This window comes from Canis lupus, chromosome 22 (genome assembly GCF_003254725.2).
Source record: "Canis lupus dingo isolate Sandy chromosome 22, ASM325472v2, whole genome shotgun sequence".
NCBI lineage: Eukaryota > Metazoa > Chordata > Mammalia > Carnivora > Canidae > Canis > Canis lupus.
The window spans coordinates 50,371,542-50,390,424 of record NC_064264.1 but is presented as its reverse complement, the minus strand read 5'-3'; the positions used below and the strand labels follow the sequence as shown (position 1 = coordinate 50,390,424).

General features: G+C 36.9%; 1 protein-coding gene across 7 annotated transcripts in view; it reads right to left on the bottom strand.

Moving 5' to 3' along the window:
- The window catches only part of PCCA (propionyl-CoA carboxylase subunit alpha), a 462,094-nt gene that overhangs the window by 189,952 nt on the left and 253,259 nt on the right, over positions 1-18,883 (bottom strand). For all 7 annotated transcript variants that reach the window (XM_049099422.1, XM_025440953.2, XM_049099423.1 and 4 more), the window contains 3 exons: positions 17,424-17,492; positions 15,830-15,905; positions 452-562 (listed from right to left, as the gene is read on the bottom strand). In XM_049099422.1, the coding sequence (XP_048955379.1) occupies positions 452-562; positions 15,830-15,905; positions 17,424-17,492 (256 nt within the window). The remainder of the gene's footprint in view (positions 1-451; positions 563-15,829; positions 15,906-17,423; positions 17,493-18,883) is intronic.

Genomic DNA, 18,883 nt, shown 5'->3' with positions numbered 1-18,883 from the left:
TAATCTTCTTAAACATCCTCACTTTCGTTAACAGAGATAGCATGTGGTATTCTGAAATTTTCAGTACTAATTTTCATAAAGTTTTAATCATTAGAGTTCCTGTATATACTCCTATAATATACCAGCAGGGAGTACAAATTTGAATTGGCTTTCAGAAACCAGAATGCTCAGGTAGGCTAATGCTTTGTCTCCATGTTTTGCATCAAAACTAGATTTGCAGAACATTCCACATACTTGAATTCCTCACTCAACAAAATTATGGATTATTGCACATTCATGAGTCACTCATGAATACTAAAATCACGAATGTCAATAGTCTAGGATACTCTATGTTAATAAATCAAATATAGTATGGGCTAAAGGCCTTAATTTCAAAATAGAAAAATTATGCGTTATAATAAAGTATAAAGTAACAACTTTAATACAGTAAAATACTTCAATGCATACAAACCTTTAAAGCCATCAGGATATACATCAGAAAGAAATTTAGTGCTGATGTCTCCTTCTATGAAGCGTGAGTTGATTATCACCTCTCGGAGTAACGCAATATTATGTGTAACACCTAAAAATAAAGTGTTATCAGATTGAATTAGAGAACGTGTCAGTTAAAAGTCTCTTACTATCTAGAGAAATTTATCATCTGTGTCTTATGACTAAGCAAGAACCAAGGAAAGATTATTCACCTCCTGGACTTCAAGTAACAGCAAAAAATGTCTAAAGTTATGGTAGTAATAAAACACCAAATGCAAACTTAAGCTTGTACTGCCAAATCAATTCAATAGGGAAATTATATATATAATTTATTTATTCAAGAGAGACACAGAGAGAGAGGCAGAAGGAGAAGCAGGCTCCCTGTGGGAAGTTCGATGAGGGACTCTATCCCAGGATCCTGGGATCACGACCTGAGCTGAAGGCAGATGCTCAACCACTGAGCTACCCAGGGCGCCCCTCAACAGGGAAATTAATGTCTGTTCAGTAAATGGTACTGAAACAAGTAGATATCTATTTAGGATAAAAGAAAACAAACTTCTACCCTAACTCACACCATAAACTAAATTTGATTCAAACTGAATCAACAAACTTAAATGTAAAACCTAAAACTGTAAGTTATGGAAAATAGAGATGAAAATTCTGATTATCTTGAGGTAGGCAACAGATTTTTGGGTAGTACACAGAAACTGAGCCACAAAAAAAAAAAAAAAAAGTGTACTTCGTCAAAATTTAAAAGTCTGCTTCAAAGAATATGGTTAAACAAGTGAAAAAGCAAGCCACAGACTGAAAGAAAATGTTCACAACATACATATCAGACAAAAAACTTGCATTTGGAATATATAAATATATAAAGAATGCTTAAAACACAGTAATATGACAGAATAAATAAATACATTTCACAAAAGAAGATATACAAATGAAAAGTTGTTGCACATCACTATCATCAAGGAAATACAACGAGATGCCCCCCAAACACCCCCAATTTAGTGGCTAAAGGCTAAAAGAGGGCAGCCTGGGTGGCTCAGCAGTTTAGCGCCACCTTCAGCCCAGGGCGAGATCCTGGAGACCTGGGATCAGGACCCATGTCAGGCTCCCTGCATAGAGCCTGTTTCTCCCTCTGTGTCTCTGCCTCTCTCTCTCTCTATTTCATGAAAAAATAAAATAAAACGTCTTTGCTTTTAAAGATAGGTAGATAGATAGATAGATAGATAGATAGATAGATAGATAGATAGATAAAGGCTAAAAGACAGAAATAGCACATATCAGTGAGGACATGGGGCAGTATAAGTGTCACACCCTGTGGTGGGGATATAAATAGCACAAATACTTTAGAACTGCTTGGCAGGTTCTTAAAAAGCTAAACATATACTCACACATATGATTCAGACAAGTCACTCCTAAATATTTGCCCAAGTTAAATAAAAGCATACATCTATACAAACATAAACAAAGGTTATGGGTTTTATTTGCAACAGTCAAAACTGAAAACAATTTAAATGTCCATCAACAGATGAATTAGCAAAATGTGATTTGTCCATTTAATGGAATTCTATTTAGCAATAAAAAGAAATGATTTACTAAGATACATGAGGATGCATCTCAAAATAATTATGCTGAATTTAACGAGACTACTGTAGGAGTCCCTGAACATAAAATTTCAGAAAAGCCTCGACAACCTACAGTGACACAGAGCAGATCACCTGGTCGCACTGGGACAGGGATAGACAGACGGTGGACTACAAAGACAATGAGGAAACTTGGAGGTGATAGAAATGTTCAGTGTCATGACTGTGGTGATGGTTTCAAAGATGGATATATACATCAAGACTCATCAAACTGAACATTCTAAATATGATAAGTTCATTTTATGTCAAGTATACTTCAATCAGTAGTAGAGGAGGAGGAGAAAAAGAGAAGAGGAAGAAAGGCAAGAAGGGAGGGAAGGTGGGAGGGAGAGGGGGAGAGAGGAAAAGAAAAAGGAAGAAAGGAGGGAAGGAAAGAAGGGAAAGCTTGTGATCCAGGAGGAAACACTGAGCCTAGAACACAAAGACTCCTACAAAGTTAAGTTAAAATAGATAACCACCACAATAAGGATTCGAATGGTATTGGATGAGTTCTCTGAGACAGAAGGACTTTAGGAAGGGAATATTTGAACTGGTCACTCATATTACAAAGATATCAAGACAACTAAAAAAGGGAGAATGAGAGGCATGTCAAATCTAGGGGAAGTGAGAACTCGATGAGGCTTCCACAAGAGGAACAGGACAGAATTGAAGTGATGAAAGGTTTGCTAAGTCCTTCCAATTTCTTCATCCCACTTCCTTACATCCTCATCTATACCATTCTGCTGCATAACGAACCTAGAAAGCTTGGTTCTGATCTTGCTATTCAGTCTTATAGAGTGCTCACTTTTACAAAAATAATTCTAAAGTAAGCAAAGAATCAGACCCTCAGGCTCAAGTACCAGGTCTACCACTTACGTTGGGTAAGGTAAGCTATTTTGCCTCCTAAAGATTTAGTTCCCTCATTCGTAAAATGGTGATCACAACAGAACCTATTTGCATTACTGTCATGAGATATAAATTGAGATAATGCTTAAGGCAATGCCAGGCACTCAGGAAGGTGCACTCATGTCATACTCATTACCCTTTCATACAAGAAGACATGCAGTTAATCAACATCATGCTCATTATCCTTTCATACCAGCAGAAGCGTGCAGTTAACATCGGAAAGTGAACAAACTTGGCCTGCAAATCTAACCACCCCCTATTTCTGTAAATCAAGTTTTGTTCTGAATACAACAGTGTTTACATACGGTGTATGTGCTACAAGAGTCAAGTAGTTGTAACAGTGACCATGTGACCCATAAAATCTAAGCTACTTACTCTCCAACCCTTCCCTGAAAAGGGTTGTTGACCTTGCTATAAGGTTTTCAACAATGTTGAAACGCTGAGCAAATTAATCTCTACCTAGCAACATTTACCCTACACCTGCTGCTCGTGTGCAATTAGGTATCACAGGAAAGGGGATGAGAGCCAACGCTGTATGACAATATGGTGCCTGCTCTGGACGAACTTTCAGTGACCAGTCATAGCATAAGAAAATTACAAGGAAAAAAGATTGAAAATAAGAAAACTGTGATCCAGCGGGACTGAATCATTTATCTAAAATTTAGTAAAATAGAAATTATAACAGCAATATAGGTTTAAAAATATGACTGCAGGTTTCCCCTAAAATATGCTTTTCATCTTTTCCACAGTTAACGGAGCCTTAGCAGAACAAAGATCCCACAGACACAGATTCTATCTTCCCATCTGTCTTACAGCTGGACCTGACAGACTAATTCCTAGACGAGCTGCTGGGAGGTAGAGCAACACATCCAACTCCCGTTTCATTTAGTTGAAAAGAATTGCTTGGACTTCTGTTCCTCCTTCTTCCTATGAGCTTCCTGATATGGCAGGAACTGAGCTTTGGAAATGAAGGTGAAGCAGAGAAACATGATGGGGGTGTAGAGGGGGAAAGGGATGTATCTCCTGGAATGACCACAAGACACTAACTTGCCCCATCAGCACAGACAAGCCAGACAATTAAATGAGAAGTAAATAAATTTCAGGGTGCTTGGGTGGCTCAGTCAGTTAAGCATCTGACTCTTGATTTCAGCTCAGGTCATGATCTCTCAGGGATGTGAGATCAAGCTGTACATCAGGCTCCGTGCTAGGAGTGGAATCTGCTCGAGATTCTCTCTCCTTTCCTGCTGCCCCTCTCCTTCAAACCCTTCCCCCACCCCGCCCCCAAAAAGAAAGGAAGTAGTAGTAAGTAATTTCTATCTTATTTATACCACTGTATTTAAGAATCTTTGTTACAGGGATCCCTGGGTGGTGCAGCGGTTTGGCGCCTGCCTTTGGCCCAGGGTGCGATCCTGGAGACCCGGGATTGAATCCCACATTGGGCTCCCGGTGCATGGAGCCTGCTTCTCCCTCTGTCTGTGTCTCTGCCTCTCTCTCTCTCTCTCTCTCTCTCTCTCTCTCTCTCTCTGTGACTATTATAAATAAATAAAAATTAAAAAAAATTAAAAAAATAAAAAGAATCTTTGTTACAGCAGGTTACCCTGTACTCTAATATATATATGGGAGAGAAAGGCATATCTTTTAATAGGATTTCCTATCTCTGAGCCATGCAACTTAATATATCCAACTAGGCATTGCTCTATGCATCTCTGCATACTAGACCATGCTAGAAGCCATGTGCGAAAATCTGAACATCTTTGTTCCTGACTCAGAAGATACCATGTAACTAAAATTTTTTTTTAATTTTCAATCTATTCAAACTACCTCAAAACATTCGGAGATAGTTCCAAATGAAAATATTAATGCATCCCTTTAGCTAAATTTCCATGGAAGACGTTATCACATAGAGACAATAACCTAATAAATGTCTATCATAGTACATGCCCAGGACAAATGAACAGTTATCCAAACTTTGTTCAGTGGATAATAACTTAGACAATATTCAACAACTAATGGTTAGAAGGGCTATTCTATTTATGTATATTTCTATGAGGAAAGTATAAAAAGGTGTAAGAAACTTGTGATGACACAAATGTACCTAACAAATCATTGCAAAAATGTGACATCTGCCTAAATTATAGGTGATATTTGAGTAGATGAAAATGAAGAGCAATTGAAAGCAATGTTCTATGAGTGCTTAGAAAGTTTATCTTTACAAAGATAAACTCAGTAGGCAAGAATTTAAAATAAAAGACTCCTTGAAAGAGGTCAGGCTACGAAAGGGAACAGAATCCCTTTGTTGTATGTTTTACAAACAGACAAAACAAAAAGCACTTTTGAAGAAGAAAAGGGTATGGCCTGCCAGGGAGATTTCTATGCATAGGAAATGATGTGGCATTCCAGGAAGAGGAAAGTAGCCGTGACTTAAGGTAAATCTTCCTGGTTGGGGGAAGAAATAAAGAAAGATACAAAAGGACACAAAGATGGGTAATATTAGGGAATAATTTAAAGTACTGAAGAATTCTCACTGTTGTTGAGACAGCTGGGCGGCTTAGTCAGTTCAATGTAGGACACTTGGTTTTGGTTCAGGTTATGACTCAGAGTCCTGGGATCAGCCCCATAGAGGCTCCACACTCAGGATGCTGAGTCTGCATGGGTCTTTCTCCCTCCTTCCCCCCTCTGCCCCTTCCCCTCTTCTCACATGCACACGTGGGTGCTCACCCTCTAAATAAGTAAAATACTTAAAAAAAAAAAATTCTCAGCGTTGTCAAAGCAAATGGATACCACCAGGTATTTCTGTGAAGAGAACAGAAAGAAGGATACCATGACCAAACAGCATGAGCAAAGGAGAGAATGGTGGACCTGAAAAATCCAACAGGGTGTTCAGGTCTGAAAGCCCTGCAAAGATTTTACCTCTCCTTGGAGCCAACCAGAATGAGTGAAGCAGGGCAAGTACGACTAGATTTGTGCCCATGAATCATGCAGGCTGCTACTGAAAAAGGGACTAGGGTGAGGGGTTGTGAAGATGGAAAAACCCATTAGCTGACAACTTCAGGAGACTTGCTGAACAAGGGCAAGGCCTCCAACCACAGCAAGGGTGTGGGCAATACAGACAAAGAGAGAGTTACCAGACAGAGAGGGCATGATGACTTAGTGGATGTCAAGAATGGGGGAGATGCAGGTGCCTGGCTGGCTCAGTCGGTTTGAGACCCACGTTGGGTGCAGAGAGTGCTTAAAAATAAAATCTTTTACTTAAAAAAAAAAAAAAAAAACCAGAATGTGGGAGACGAGTCAACAAACATGCACACTTCTGGCTCTGGCACACTAAATGACAGAAGAAGCTGCTTTACAAAAAAGAAACAGGTTGAAAGGAAAACATCTGATTCATTGTGGACAAGTTAAACTGGAGACCCCTGAGAGAGACGATTGATGGTATCCGAGAGGTAAGAGTTCAGAACAGCAGGCCAATTAGAATGCAATTCCACCCAGAGCATAGAAAGCATGGAGGCAGATGTCCACTGTCCACATGGTAGAGTCCAGAGCAGGAGACAGCAACGCAAGACAAAGCCAGCAGTATGTAACTTATTCCTATGTAACTGAAGTTTTGAAAAAGTAAGATCCCAACAAAAGAGCTGAAAAGGATAAAAATTAGAAAATCAAGGTGCAGATGGACTTTCATTTCCAAAAAAAAAAAAAAAATTTTTTTTTTTTTGGAAAAAGATTTTATTTATTTATTCATGAGAGACAGAAAGAGAGAGACAGAGATGTAGGCGGAGAAGCAGGGAGCCCAATGTGGGACTTGATCCCAGAACCCCGGGATCATGACCTGAGCCAAGGGCAGACGCTCAACCTCTGAGCCACCCAGGTGCCCCCAAAAGAGTATTCTTTTTTTTTTTTTTTCCAAAAGAGTATTCGTATGTGCAAATTAATATTTCAGAATGTTTCAATTTATAAGTTTATGTATTAACAGTAAATAACTTAGAAAGGTAATCTAACTCTCAGGCCCAGTTATAGTATAAATTTTCTTGTTCTTCTGAGGTCTGAGGCTGATGCCAAAATAGTTGGCATCAAACTCTTCAGGAAGCTCCAACACAGATTTCAGAAATAATGATCATCTGAACAAAAATAAGATTGTTACCCAGTAATCTATTTGTGACTGAGAACGTCAAAAAATTAAAATGTATGTAGTTTTACAAGATAAATGATCTGTTGTACTTTTATTACATATTCAAAGTTGAAAAAGGAGTGATTTTAGAAAATCTAAGTCAAAGGAATTATAAGCAAATATTAATTTACATTTTGGATATCAAAGAGCAGAGCCATTCAAGCACACAAATGAAGCCCAGACTTTCAAAAAAATCTTTCTACTTGAATAGTAAATAGAGCATGAAAACAGACTTTTATCTTGCTAAATGATGTTTCAGGAATAAAATTACTACACAAAAGCATTTTCTCTTTAAGTCTTCTCTGAATAAAATATCACATATTACTATGCAAAATCCAATCATTATCTGTTTCTCTTTCCAAAGAACTAGAAGATCAAACAGTGGCTAATGGCAGACAACCAAACTATAGGTGCCTCTACTGACAGCTCCAAAGACTACTGTACAGCAATTAGTTCTAAAGCCAAATGGAGGAATAATCAAAAACCTATTTTCTTTTCCTAAAAGCTCCAAGTACCAGATAGATGGGAAAAATCAGGGAACTGTTAAGAGATATCCTACACATCTGAAAGTTATCATTTTGTACAAAGTTTACTTTCTTTCCATGTCCCAGGAAAGACAATGCTCTTTAAACTGATCCTTGTTCAAACAAGAAGTCAGTTGTAAAAGTACTCTGAGGCGTAGTTTATAACTTCAATGATATTATTAATCACATACTCATAGAAATTATGGCTCTGAGTTTTAGACAGGGAATTGAAAATGACCTCAGCCAAAGTTCACAGGGTCCCATCTGTATGGGAAATCATGACCAGGCCACAGAAGAGAGGACCCCTAGGAGCAGCTTTCTCCTGACTACCTGCTGTTTCCAAAACACTGGCCAGACATGAGCTGCACACACTGCCAGGATCAAACAGAGGCCAAAAGCCACTGCTTATTTCATGGGGACTCAGAAATTAACTTTAACCAAATTACATTTTTGCTCTCAAGATTTTTTATTTTAACAAAAGCTCACAATCAGCTTACGAAGAAAATACTATTTGAACTAAGCAGTTATCCAACAAGACAGTATGAATTGTCCTTCCTTTTCTGTTCTTTACAAAACAATTTCTTTAAGCCCCCTACCCTTTAGAAGTCATCAAATGAATAATATATTAATCACAAATGCATCTGTTTTTATTCCTTAAATAAAATTCCTCAGCTTTGGGGGGAGGAGGCACATGCTCCTCTTCACCTATTTTTTTAACTTTTTTAGAATAATTTCAGAATTATACAAAATTCACAAAAATAGCATGAAGAATGATCAAAATCCCTCACCCAGATTCACCAAATGTTAATATCTGTTAACATATGTATTTATCATTCTTTTTTTTTCTCTTTATACATACACACATACACAGACTTCTTTTCCTTAAACATCTGGGAGTAAGTCGAAAACAGGATGCACTTTACATACTTCAGTATTTCCTAAAACCTAAGTAACTTTAGGAAAAGCACACAAATAAGTCATGTAATCACAGTACAATGACCAGATCTGAAAATTAACACTGATAACAGTATCTTTATCTAATCTGCAAATCTTATTCAAATTTCACCAATTGTCTCATTGGACTATTAGTTTCTGGTCCAGGAATTAATCCTGCATTGAGTTGCTATATATCCTTAGTTTCCTTTGATCTAGGTAAATTGATCCACTTTTGTGTTTCTTGACCTTGACACTTTTGAAGAGTACAAGCCATTTATTTTGTACACTGTCTTCAAATTTGGTTTCTCTGCTGTTTCCTCAATGATTATACCCACGTTACACATCTTGGGGAAGAACATCATAGAACGATGTTCTTGTGTTCTTGTCGGTGCATCATACCTCAAGAGGCATGTAATATTGCTATGTCCCATTACCAGTGATGTTAATTGTGATCATTGGGGAAACTGCTAGGTCCATCCATTTTAAAATTATTATATTTCCCACTATATATATTCCCAATTATATATTTCCCAATTATATTTAAATTATTATATTATATTAAAATTATTAATTACACTGTAATTAATCAGTGTATCCTGGGGATATACTATGAAACTATGCAAATACCTGTTTCTCATCATATTTTCACCCACTAACTTTAACATCTGTCCCTGATGATTCTTACGAAACAATTTGGCACAAATGGGGATTTTTCTACATTTATTAATTAAAATTCTACTGTAGGAAAGAGCTGTGCCTCTTCCCTCTTTTATCTTTCTTACCTATTTAGGTCAGTATGAATCCACAGACTCATCTTATTCCCTGGGCTTTAATCCATTGCTAACATTGTTTATTTTGTTGCTGAAGTTTTCCCAGATTGGCCAGTGGGAAACCCCTGAGAGCAGATTCCTGTATCTTTTTGACAGATCATCATCTCTGAGCACTGGATAATTTTCTTATACAAGATGTTCCAGGCTCATCTTATACTCTTCCAGAAACCAGCCATTTTATCACAGAGTACTGTTTCCATTTATGAGACAATGGTATTTAAAAAACAAGATCTGGGTTCTTGGTATGCTCGTTGCTATGGGTGTCAATGTTTCCATGACCTCTCAGCAGGCTGGTGGTTCTCAATCGAGGATGATTTGCCCCCCTCCCTCATGACATATGGCAATGTCTGGAAATAGTTGGTTGTCACAACTGAGAGGATGCTACTGTCATTTAGTGAGTAGAGGCCAAGGGTGGTAATAAACATCTTACAATGTGAAGGACAGCCCCACCATAACAAAAAAAATTAACTACCCCAAAATATCAATAGTGCTAAAGTAGAGAAACTGTGAGCTACAGAATAGGTGTATGTAGGTACCCACAAACACACATGCACACAGTAACATATTTATACACTTATTTTTTAATCTGTGTTAAAAATCATGAGTTTACACTGATACCTCCAGTTTCAACTCAACACCACAGGGTTCAACGTATCCTCATCTATTTCCACATTTGTAACTTCTTTCTCTGACAATGAGAAATGTTGCTCATCTTATCCACAATCCATGTATTTATTTCCTCAATCCCAGAATATACATAAACTGGTTTTAGAACGACTAACCCATGAACTAGGAAAAACAAATCTATTAACCAGAGTTTAATGTTTGTTTATACATATTGTTCTTAGCTTGAGGGTATCCAGTCAAAATATGGTTAGAAGTTATTTAAGGCTAGGTTTTTATTTTCTTTCTCTCCTTCCCACCCCCATCACCATGATTATTCATACAGTACAATCCATTGGTTTCTGTTTGTATTCCATTTTGAGTTTCTCCCCAGAATGCTAACAATTTTGAGATATTAATGTCAGAATTCGAAAAGTAAAATAAAGTCTCTCTCTTTCATCCCATGTGTTTTCTTTCCTATCCCATAAACATTTCCATCCTATCCTCCCTCTATGCCCTGTAAGTACACCATCTTATTAGTTCTGCTCTTGTGTGTGTATATGTATTTCCACAAATGAGCAGATACATGTATATATTCTTACTTCTCCTAGTCATCCACCAATATCTCTTCTTTTTTAATATGAGAAATACTACTTTTTAACTTAGTTTATGGACCCCTTGATATCCACTGCATTTTTCCCGTTTTCCTAGCAGCTATGTAAGATCACATGATTAAATGCCAATAGAATAGGAGCAGAAATAAAGGGTGCTTTCTTGGGACACCTGGGTGGCTCAGCGGTTGAGCCTTTGGCTCAGGGCATGATCTCGGAGTTCAGGGATCGAGTTGGACACTGGGCTCCCTGCAGGGAGCCTGCTTTTCCCTCTGCCTATGTCTCTGCCTCTCTCAGTGTGTCTCTCATGAATAAATAAATAAAATCTTTTTTTTTAAATAGTGCTTTCTAGGTTATGCCCTGAAAATAAATGGGTATGAACTCCCCCTGCCATCTTCCTGCTGAGGCTAGATGATAGGCATAAAAGCAGCCACTTTGAGGCCCCCAAATGAAAATGATCCACTGGGAATCTAAGAGTCTCCCTACCAGACCTTGACAATCTCCCTTTGAGACTATGACATGGCAGAGAAATTAAACTGTATCTTTCTTAGGTCACTATATTTTTTATTCACCCTGACTATGAATGCCCTCAGGTAAGAAGAGGACAGACCATCCCAGGAAATGAAAACAGTGAAGTAGGAAACACAAAGGGGGAAAGGGATAAGACAAAGTGGTGCAAATGACCATAGAGTTACAGGAAGACAATCAGGAGACATTACAGGTTGTTAAGCAGGGAAAGGATCACTGGGATTGTACTTTAACATTTACTCTGTCCATAATGAAGAATGGATTAGTGCAGGTGCAGAGTATCCACAGAGAACCCATTCAGAAAGCTATTACCCTGGGCCATGACATACACAGAAGTAGCATGGGCTGGCAGAGCCAAAGAAAAGGAAATTGAGACAGAGGTTACTGAGATGAAATGGACAGACCCAGCCCCTTCACAATGCCTTTGAGACCACTTTTCTGAGCCCAAGGGCTCACCTTCCTATCAGGTACTTCAGGGACTCTGCATCTATCACCAGAAGGATTAGCTTTTCTGGCCATCCCTCATCTTGGAACATCAGCTCATCTAACTACTGCCACCTCCCCAAAACACCTCAGGCAATTCTTTTCCAAGCGCTCTATAATATTTTCTGAGATTGCTGCTCCATGATCATCTCCAGGTCTAGTGAAGGGTCAGTATTTTTATGGAACATTCCATCTAGAACCTTGCCTCACCTGAAAACCTCAGTGCCCTCAAAGACCTCATTTTTCCAACAACTTTCACATACCTCCTTGAAATCCACAGCCACTTCTAGAACATTAGCTCTTCTAATCTTTGGAGAAACTTCTATTTCCTTAAGGTTTATTTTATCTGGTCAAAAAATCTCCTACAATTCCCTGTCATCTATGAACATCCTCATCACAACCCACTATTTGCTGCAGAATTTGTCACCTGACTCATGGCCTTCCTTCTGATTCTAACTGCTGTCACCTTGTGTGGATGACTCAGGCAACATCCTCACTACTCAGCTCTTAAGGATCTCATTTCAAATAATCTCTTCTCTTATTTTATCCATCTAGTGCCAGAGCCCTGAAATCATCTAAGGTTCACTAGCTGCACCATATTCAAAATTCCCAATTCAAAATAAATTGCTTTCCAACTGCACACCCCCCATTTTTTTACCTCATTTACCAAGTGCCTTGATCGGACCAAAACTGAAACTTCCTACCTGGAATGTGAGACATTCTAAGTCAGCTGCCCTGGAATCTGCTGAACAGTTAATGATACATAATCCAAAAAGAGAAGGAGCAAGATAATAAAGAGACACAAATAAAAGCAATGTGTAAACTCTGACTGTACTGGGAGATTAAAAAATGAGATTTAAAAAAAAAAAACACACACTTGGCAGAGCTAGGGAAACTTGAATATGGACTATGTACTAAATGATATTATGAGATCCTGTTAATTTTCTTTAGTGCCATAATAGTATTGTAGTTTTGTAGAAAACAATCTTACTCTTAAGATCCATACTGAAATATTTAGGAGTCGTGTGTCATAACGTCCTGCAACTGTTTTTTTTTTTAATAGTTAAGGAAAAAAACAAGGAGAGAATGGAGGAAGAGCAAAGAGGAGGAGGAAGGAAAAGGAAGAAAGGGACAGAGGGAAAAAGCTTAGCAATTTAGGTGAAGAACATAGTGCAATGTACCATTCATTCAACTCTTCTCTAGGTTGAGAACACCTGAACACACAATACCCAATGAAAGCCCAGCCATCATGACAAACCCTTGAATGTTGTCTTGAGAAAATGATGCTGGTCATCACAGCTTCAGTATCTCCTGGTTTTTGATGTTCGGCTCTCCTGGCTGATCTCAGAGTTTCCTAGGTTTTCCCTCCTCCCCCTCTCACCACTTTGCTGTCCTGTGTAGTGATTTGGTAAGAGAAATTACTGCTGCCTACCCTCTACCCCCAACTAATAGTACTACATATGAGTTTCAAGTTTTATTATTGCAATAAAAGTGTTTTATTTGGCTTTTCTGAAAAAATAAATAGATTAATTAATTAAGATAAATTACATAAAAGGCCTGGGGGCAATGTATCCCCTCCCAGGGATACACTGGGGGAGGGGATATTTTTCTTTCCTCACCTCTGCATTTGATTCTTTGGAAGTAATGTGAGCACTGCCTTAGGACTTACAGGTGACTGTTGTGCTCCCTTTCCACCCATCTCAAATAAATGAATAAAATCTTGAAAAAGTAAAATAAAAATGTCTTAACTAGTAAATATATATAGTAAGTAAAGTGGTAAACATTCATTTAAATATAAAATATGAAAGTGTATTCTATAAATATGAAAGAATATTCCTTTCAGAAGCCAGAGTAGAATACAACACTAGTATTTTGACAAACTGCCCATATGCCATGCCACTATGTTACATCAAAGCTTAAATAGAGATGTGATTTGACAAAATATTCTTACTCAAATTCATGAATTTACTACTCAAGCTCATTAGAGCCAAACTCAAATTAACCAAAATCTAATAATTCAACCACAATAAAAATTACAAAGATACTGGAGGGGGGGAGAATCAAGAGAAAACTCTTATAAATACTTTAAAGGCCTCTGGGAATAATATCCTAAGTGCTTTGTTTATGTCTATGTGTGTATGTAAACATACAGAGACAAACACATACCCAAATTAGGTCTATTCCAAACACACACTAAAGTAATATGTGAGGAATATTATTTCTAAGGAAAACAGACACCTCCAGGCCTACTTAACCAATATATAGAAAAAATATGTACTTGCCGCTTATGGTGGAACATGGCAGACTTTAAGAAAAAAAAAAGTAAATACTCCACAACTAAGGCTACAAAATAACTAGAGAATGAACTAGAAAGAATATAAAGGGGATTTTTCAAATGTATATATGCTTTGGATACTGATATAACTGATTTTTATTACATCTGAGTTCATTTGAGAGCTTCTGTTTTCCTTTCACTGACAATGGTAAATCATTAGCACATAAGATTAGATTCAATCACTGTTACTTGTTAGTGAACAAATGTTAAGAAGAGAAATAAAAGGAAATAGAGGGAAGAAATTTCTCCAGATCTAACAAGAGAAAAAAGTGAGGACTAGATGACTAGATGAAAATGAGTAGGAAAAGGAAGATATGTAAAAATAGTCACTAAGGTCCCTGCATGGCTCAGCCAATTAGGCATCTGACTCTTGATTTTGGCTCCGGTGGTGATCTCAGGCTCATTAGATCAAGCCCAGCAAAGAGCCTGCTTGGGACTCTCTCTCCCTCCTCCTCTGCTTCTTCCCCCAGCCCACCCAACCCCCCAATCCCCACCACTCACACTCTTGCTTTAAAAAAAAAAAATTTTTTTTTAAATTTCACTAAATTGTCCTAAGCCACTGCTGTACAGTTATATGAACTGTTTACTGCACAAAGGCACTGGGTCAAGGGTACAAGTAAGGGTTTGACATGCTCCATTACTAAGCTGGGCTGTCTTAGGGCTGGATGCACCCTAAGAACAGAGCACTTTCTATTTCAAACAAATTTATCTTGCCAAGCCTTCTGACCTACAGGCTGTGTCCACTTGAAGGGAATCCTTCTGAAATTGCATAAAGCTCTGTATGGGCTTGATGGAGACTATGTAATCATATTCCACCCACTGTTCTACCCCCTCAGCCTCGAAACTTTAGCCTCCCGGCTTCACTGTTTTACTAAGCCATGAGAAAAGAGAAAATCTATGCAGGGCAGTCCTTCATATGGAATGTTTTTAGACCCACACTATTGACTCATAACTCAAAGTGAACTTACATCTTACACTTTAAATTCAATGTTTATTCTGAAGTTGATGATAATTTGTTAAACTAAAATGAAATCTTTTCACGACTAATGAAAAGTTGCTAATACAATTTATAACATAATTTACTCCTTAAGGGGAGTAAGTACAACTTTGCTTCAATTATTTAAATAAAATGGCTGTGGGGCACCTGGCTGGCTCAATTGGTGAAGCATGCAACTCTTGATCTTGGGGTTATAAATTCAAGCTCACATTGGGTACACAGACTACTTAAAAATAAAATCTTTTATATATACATATAAAAATAAACTGGGTTGTTTCTAATTCAGTTATTGCTTTACATTCTAAAGGCTTATAGGATCACACTTTGTTTAGCATTAGAACTGACTTGTATATACGTGTGGTAACAAAATTGCATTTGCTAGAAGATATTTTATAATTTGCTCTTATAGGCACAAAGAGCTATTCCCTCTACTCTCAAATTAGTCAACTATAGGTCACTATATTTTATATCTCCATACATTTTCAGATTTCACACTTCAAAATATAATCAACAAGGACAAAGACAATAAATAGTTAATTTTCTGTGCTCGTTAATAAAAAGCTTCAAAATACAGAACCATTTTCCATACAGTATGTAAAATACTAAGTGCTCATCTAGGAAGGCTCATGAATCAAAAAAGAAGAAAAAATACCTATTCTTAATTAGTATGTCGTTTAGTTCAAGTTTTTTCTGATTTCTATCTAAATATACAGTAAGCATATTTTCTACTGAATTCTCTAGCATATCTTCAAGCTGTTTTCCAGAATTGGACATCATGTCCAATGACGAATAACAAGACTCTAAATGTGTGTTTTTACCTCGTATAACATAGTTATCCAGTGCATCTTCCATTCTCTTCAGTGCCTCAGTTCTATCAGAACCATATGTGATCAGCTAAAAGTAAACAAACAAAAAACAATTTACATAGATAGTACCTATCAATCTAAAAGTCACACAATTCATCCTAATAAAAATCAGAATACTTCCTAACAGATTTCCCAGAACATCTTTTGAAACTTCACAGTGGTTCAGTTTATAATATAAAGCACAACAATTCATATTTTTAAAACTCAATATGAAAATCAAGCTTTTTAAGACTTTTCTCCTACTTTCGCTATCACAGAAAAGAGCTACTTGAGATAACCAAGCAAAAAAATATCAAAAAAAAAAAGGAAAGATATCAAATGTGAACATTATTTGAGATAGAATATGAACATCTGAGATAGTAAAGGATTAAGCAAGGTTTGGTTTTCCTCTCCTTACAAGAATGTCATTTCTAAGTCTGACACTCTGTTTAGCTAGCTTTTACACATAACACAGCACAGAAGCAAATCTAATTTTGATTAGAAAATCAAAAGGGTCTTTCTGTTCTATATGATTTTGTGACTATTTATAGGAATCTTAAACAAACTGACAAATAAATATAAGCAATAAGCAACATTTTATTACTAATTTGCTTGCTAATAAGACCTTAACTACTCATAAAATATTTTCCTGGTTATTACATTGGTCAATCTGTAATTGCAATTACTTTAGTACACTTCATCAGTTCCTCAGTATCAAGTCAGGTTGAAAATTTATTTGCAGGCTACATTTCTGAACAGAAATGTACTAATCAAAAATGGAACCACATCTGTTAAAATCAATCTATAATATTTTTGGGTTTTATTTTTTTTTGGGGGGGGGTTTATTTTTAAATAAAATTGCACTTCTCTGACAAAATACCTGAAGTTCATTTTAATAACATTACTGTAAAAACTTAAGTGAAAAAAGAAAAATGGTTTGCTTGCTTCAAGTACATAAGAAAGCTTACATATGAAATCTTACAATTCTAAAGCTCTTAAAAGATCTAAAAATTTAAGCAGCATTGTATTCCAGAAAGTCAAATTTCAAAAAGACAGGTGAGCAAAAAGATACTCTTACATAAGATTTAATTATTGTGCAATCCCCACAAATAATTAGTGATTCATAAAATTGAAGACAAATAGTAAAGAGTACTCCAAAAAACATGACGTAACACCCTGACTCCATGATGTGGCCTGCCATTCACACTTCCATCTCAGGCAATTTTCAGGAATGAACAAATAACAACTTAATTCATCCTCACTACATGGGCTGCATTGGAGCCACTGGTTAGGTATCTTTGTTACTGTTGGGAAAAGAGATCATCATTGGATTTGACTGGGGAAGAGCCACTACTGACTCCCTTAGGGAATGTTACAAAGTAACACAGTATTGAAATGTCTCAAGAGGAAGAAAATTTGCTCCTTTTCACTTTTCCATCAAAGCATAATTACTTGTTCAATTATAGCATGATTCAGAGAAAAACTCAACTTCAGATTTTTTTAATTAAATACTTCCACTGTCTCTTCAGAAGAAAAGTGAACAAAGCCATTAAGAAATCAAACTAACTTTTGAAATCATTGGATCATAATAGATGCTAATATCACTTCCTGGCTGGATGCCGCTGTCAACCCGGACCTGGAAAAAAGAAAGAAATGAAAGTAACTTCATATTGTGAAGATATTTTTCTCACAACAATTTTAATTTCCAAGGACCAGATGGATAATTTAATTTCAAGTAACATTTCAGCTTCCAGAAAACAGAAAAATGATCTAAACTATATAGAGACCAAATTATCTTGATCTGTTTGTATGTAGTATAAAGTATTTTTTGTTCTTCCACTAAACAAAGGAACTAAGAAACCTCAAAAAGTAACAATAGTAATACTTTATACATCACTATCCTGGGATGCATTTGTAGCTATTTGATGGTGTCTTCCAACTGAAGCATGGCATGAATGATGCCCCTTCTAGGCACACTCCCCACTGTACCCTTTCAAGAGCTCTAGGGAGGACCACAGTCAAGCTATGCAGCAGGACTCGGGAGTTCTGCTCATCAGCTCTACAGGAACACTGGTCCTGTGGCTTTCATGTCTGTAACACTTTCCTTTTTTGCCTTACCCTCTCAACTGTATAGCGTTTTTTCTCCGTTACTGTTAGTCCTCTGAGACTTTAATGTTTACACAGCTTTTCTCATAGCTTTGCTTTGTAAGGACACAGTCCCAATTAGAGTTCTGATTTTGTGATTTTCATGGGGAAAAAAATAGCACAAGTTCAAAATATTCTTTTGAAGAGCCTGATTGCTGTTAACCAGCCAACAAGTTAGTTAGTACATCGCTGATTCTTGTTTTCATCTCCCAGTTTGATACCAGCAGTAAGGCACAGAGGTTAGCCATGTAAAACTTTAAAAATGAGCAGTTCCTGAGGATGAAATATTTATTAAATTATTGTGCCTAAGTTTTGGAATCTGAAGTACTTAAAAGCTAATCAAAATACTTAAGACGTCAAGCATGTCCTAGGGATCTTGAAGATAGAGAATTTAATCGAAGCTGCTAGAACAGCAGGACTTTGACGCCCAACATTGTAAAGGGTTGGGAAGAGAAGAGCGGAGGCTCACATAGCTCTTCACCTGTGGGAAGAAGGCTTCCTAATAAACAGCAGCTCATCTGTCTGCAGCAAGGCAGAAAAAGGTCAACACAGCGGCTGTTAGGCCTTTAATATTTTAATTTAGGCAATTATCAAGGGATCACATGTAGAACCTCTTGTCTAGAATATCCACATGAGGGTATGATGATGGCTTTATTATATGGTGACATCAAAAGATAAAGCATAGTTTCGTTCTCTTAAAAAAAAAATCAAACTACTATTATTCTCTTTGTAAGGTTTTAGAAGATAACATTGTAACATACCCAGAGTGCTTTTATTTCTCTATTTGCAAACACAAAAGTATGGATATTTGTATTTACATTCACATTCATATATGAAAATCTTAATTTTAAATGAAAGTCACTCATCACATTTAAACACATC